The 2601-nt window shown below is 61.6% G+C and overlaps 1 protein-coding gene across 1 annotated transcript in view; it reads right to left on the reverse strand.

Annotated features, from left to right (window-relative positions):
• LOC125487727 (vacuolar fusion protein MON1 homolog B-like) overlaps nt 1-2601 on the reverse strand; it is a 9402-nt gene that overhangs the window by 3652 nt on the left and 3149 nt on the right. The window contains exons 3-4 of the mRNA XM_048619877.1: nt 2061-2471; nt 20-824 (exon numbers count right to left, since the gene is read on the reverse strand). Of these exons, the coding sequence (XP_048475834.1) occupies nt 20-824; nt 2061-2471 (1216 nt within the window). The remainder of the gene's footprint in view (nt 1-19; nt 825-2060; nt 2472-2601) is intronic.

The following is a 2601-nucleotide window of genomic DNA, read 5'->3' on the forward strand; positions in this document are numbered from 1 at the left end:
GGGGGAGCCTGTTGTTTACCTGGTATACTGGGTGAGCTGCCTGTGGTTATCTGGGATATCCAGCGGCTTGTACATGAAGTGCCGGAGCTCGGAGAGGCCCAGCCTGGAAGCCCCGGCACCCCCGGCCACCCTCAGCGCGGCCTGGATGGCGGCCAGCAAGCCCTGGGCCCTCAGGCCTTCCTCGATCCTCCTCTTGCAGGCCGCCACGCTGTAGAAGGCGGCCTGGTCAGTGGAGAGCAGCAGCAGGCAGACACCATGCGCCGGGTCCAGGTACGAGACGTAGGCGTAGAAGTAGCTGTCTGGGTAAAGCCGGGGCAGGCAGACCGGGGTCCAGAGCTCTCCCGCCTGCGGGGGCGCCGACGAGCCCGCCAGCAGGTTGAAGAGGAGGTGCAGGTCGGCCGGGTGTAACCTCGTGTCCTCCAGGACGGCCCGTTCCTGGACGATACTGACCAGCCTGCCCTGAGCCAGTAGGATGGAGAACACCAGGTTGGGAGTGACGGCTCGCAGCAGGAGGTAGCTCACGGCCTCGCGCAGGGAGGGAGCCAGGGGGAGGCACTGCACGGCGCCGAGCAGGAAGCCGGGGTCCGTGTCCAGGCGCCTCAGCAGGTTGTCCAGGATGCGCTCGGAGCCGGCCAACAGGCGCCGGAGGTCGTAGTTCTTCTTGTGCTGGAAGATGCGGGTGACGGTGGCCTGGGTCAGCAGGCTGATGATCTGGTAGTAGACGTAGCACAGCTCCCGGCGCAACTGCGCTGGTGACTGGTGGCTTCGGGATACCGACACCAGCACCAGGGGGCCGTGCTGGCTAAACACCACCTTGTAGTCGTCTGAAAGGCAGAGGGGGAGGGAGAGACGTCACTACCAGGTTCGACAGACACGGGGAGTAGGGGGCGCCGCCGGAAGGTCGGCGCCGAGGGGAGCGGGGCGCGCCGCCGGAAGGTCGGCGCCGTCGAAAGTGCTGTGTTTCAGGATGAGCCGTTTTAATGCGAGATCCCCATTTCACCCTCTCACTGCTGATATTTAACACCAGTCAGCACCTCAGCCCTGGCTTGCGCGAACCGTTTGCAAATCGGCTGACACATTTCCTCCCTTGACATCAACCCTCAAATCACACAGTGGCCTCAGGGCTTTAGCTGATGGTAGTTGCTGAGTCAGGCTGCAGGGCAGCTTTGGAGCTCTCCTGCTGGAAACCCCTTGCCAGATTGGAGCCAGCATTACCCAGGTATCTGTCTGAGCTCCCCTGCAAACCCCTGACCACCCCGAGCCGGCTCCCAAACGGAATGGGAACATGTCCTCTTGACCTGTCCCCACCCTCCCTCCCTCCAAAGACTGTCGCAATAGCCTTGTGATGTCCAGAGCTGAAATCTCTGGGCGGTTCGATAGCGTGGAGGTGTCCAGGCCGTTAGAGGAAGTGGTCAAGTTTATCTGATCACACAGTACAGTCACAGACACACCGAAACTGTCGCACATGGCTGCTCAGGGGACATCGTCGTTAAATCCTGGCCCTCTCTCTCTTCCCAGCACGGGATAGAGAGAGGCTCGAATATAACCCCTCGATCCCCCTTCCTGATTAAAAATCTCAGCCTCGAGCGACCCAGCCCCGACAGCCCTCTGCGGTAAAGAATTCCACAGACTCACGCCCCTCGGAGGGAAGAAATTCCTCCCCATCTCTGTCTTCAATGGGTGTGTCCCCCCACCCCCTTACTCTGAGATGATGTCCCCTCTGGTCCTAGACACTCCCATACAAGAGTCGGCACAGGGCGAGTGGCGGGGGGCGGGGGGGGGGGCGTGGTAGATGTGGTGGTGGCTGAAAAATTGTCCTCGACCCACAGCAAACATTATACAGAAACATTCCCAAACCCCATCGATTAGATTGCAGTCTGTAACTCCCTCCCGGGGTATCTGTTATTCTGTATATAAACCACCTTGAACCCCTCGGTTAGGTTCCAGTCTGTGACTCCCTCCCGGGGTATCTGTTATTCTCTGTATACCGCCCTATTGTGGCCCAGAGTGCGCTGCCCAGAGTGTGTGGCCTGTTCCCATTGGCACAGAGCCTCTCCTACCTGACTGGATGGAGCGAATGGTGTTATCCCCGTCCTGTACAAACGAGACCAGGGCCATCATGACCCCCATGGTGGAGGAGAGAGCCTCCTCATTGCCGTAGCGGGAGTAGATAGGCTTTCCTGCCTCACTCAGAACGAAGACATGCTTGCGGTGGGCTCGCCAGGCCTCGGCGGTAACGTCCTCGCTCCGGGGGCAGGGGGCACGGCCCGGGCTCCCCGCCCCGCCCCTCCCCAGGAGGGCGGGCTGTGCCAGGAAATCGGCCGGATCCTCCGCGGCATTCCCGGCCGAGCTGGTGTCGGAGAGCTCCCTCTCGCTGTCCTCCTCCTCCTCGTCGGGGGGTGTCCCCGGGAGCGCGACCCTCTGCCAACCGCGGCCTGCCGCGTCAGTGCCCGGGGTGGGGGTGTCCTCACCTGGAAAAGGTGGGGTGGAAGGGAGACAGAGAAACAGCTCACTTTCAATCCGGGAACCGTAGGCCATTCAGCCCCTCCTCCTCTTCCTCCAGCCTGTTACACTGAGACAGGAGGCCATTCAGCCCGCTCC

This window comes from Rhincodon typus, chromosome 44 (genome assembly GCF_021869965.1).
Source record: "Rhincodon typus isolate 14 chromosome 44, sRhiTyp1.1, whole genome shotgun sequence".
Classification (NCBI taxonomy): Eukaryota; Metazoa; Chordata; class Chondrichthyes; order Orectolobiformes; family Rhincodontidae; genus Rhincodon; species Rhincodon typus.